General features: G+C 33.3%; 1 protein-coding gene across 1 annotated transcript in view; it reads right to left on the bottom strand.

Annotated features, from left to right (window-relative positions):
- Positions 1–168: 168 nt before the first annotated feature.
- LOC108670866 (regulatory-associated protein of mTOR) overlaps positions 169–915 on the bottom strand; it is a gene marked incomplete at its 3' end in the record, with an annotated part of 7,933 nt that continues 7,186 nt past the window's right edge. The window contains exons 11-12 of the mRNA XM_047879670.1: positions 500–541; positions 169–249 (exon numbers count right to left, since the gene is read on the bottom strand). Coding sequence (XP_047735626.1) covers positions 169–249; positions 500–541 — 123 coding nt within the window. The remainder of the gene's footprint in view (positions 250–499; positions 542–915) is intronic.

Raw genomic sequence — 915 nt, 5'->3', positions numbered from 1 at the left:
TTAAGCAATGATAAATTTTAATAAAAATTATCATTCGTAATTATCGAACAATTTTCCTTGTGCAACAAAGAACTAAGTACAAGCAAGTCTAAAAACCAGGTAAAGTATTATTCAGAACTAAGTAGAAGCAAGTATAAAAACCATGTAAGAAGGATTATTCAATATCACCTGTAAATTAGAGGGATGAATGACAAACTGTTGGTCTTTGCCGTTGCGGGTAATTTGTTCCCAGGACTGCCACATTGAGTGCTGCACATAAAACAACAGAATTTAGTGTTTATCACAACAAACTATCAATTGCAGCGATAGATCCCATAAATGCTACATTGAGTGCAGCACATGAACAGAATTTAGTGCACATAAAACAACAGAATTTAGTGTTAGGCATTACAAGGTTTACTATTGATCAGAAAACTATCATTTGCAGTGCTAGAGCCCAGGACTGCTACATTGAGTGCTGAACATAAAACAACAATATTTAGTGTTTATCACAGCAAACTATCATTTGCAGTGATAGATCCCATGACTGCCACATTGAGTGCTGCACATAAAACAACAGAATTTAGTGTTAGGGTTACAAGGTTTATCATTGATCAAATAACTAGCATTTGCAGTGCTAGAGCCCATAACTGCTACATTGCGTGCTGCATATATGAGGAATTCAGCGTTAAGGACCACACGTTTTACTACCATTAACTGATTATCATTAGGAAGTGAAAAAAATAGATTACTATATATACAGTGGGGGGAAATAAATATTCGTACACTTGAAAAATCGTATTTTAATGTATGTAAGTACACAAACTTAACAGGAAAAGTGATTTAAATTATGTATAGAGACGCATAGTATTCAAAAATACTATCAAAAGAAATTAAATCTCAATGCAACAAAAAACAATGCAACATGTTCACTTT

This window comes from Hyalella azteca, unplaced genomic scaffold, assembly GCF_000764305.2.
Source record: "Hyalella azteca isolate HAZT.00-mixed unplaced genomic scaffold, Hazt_2.0.2 contig3590, whole genome shotgun sequence".
Classification (NCBI taxonomy): domain Eukaryota; kingdom Metazoa; phylum Arthropoda; class Malacostraca; order Amphipoda; family Hyalellidae; genus Hyalella; species Hyalella azteca.
This window is presented reverse-complemented; position numbering and strand designations above follow the sequence as displayed.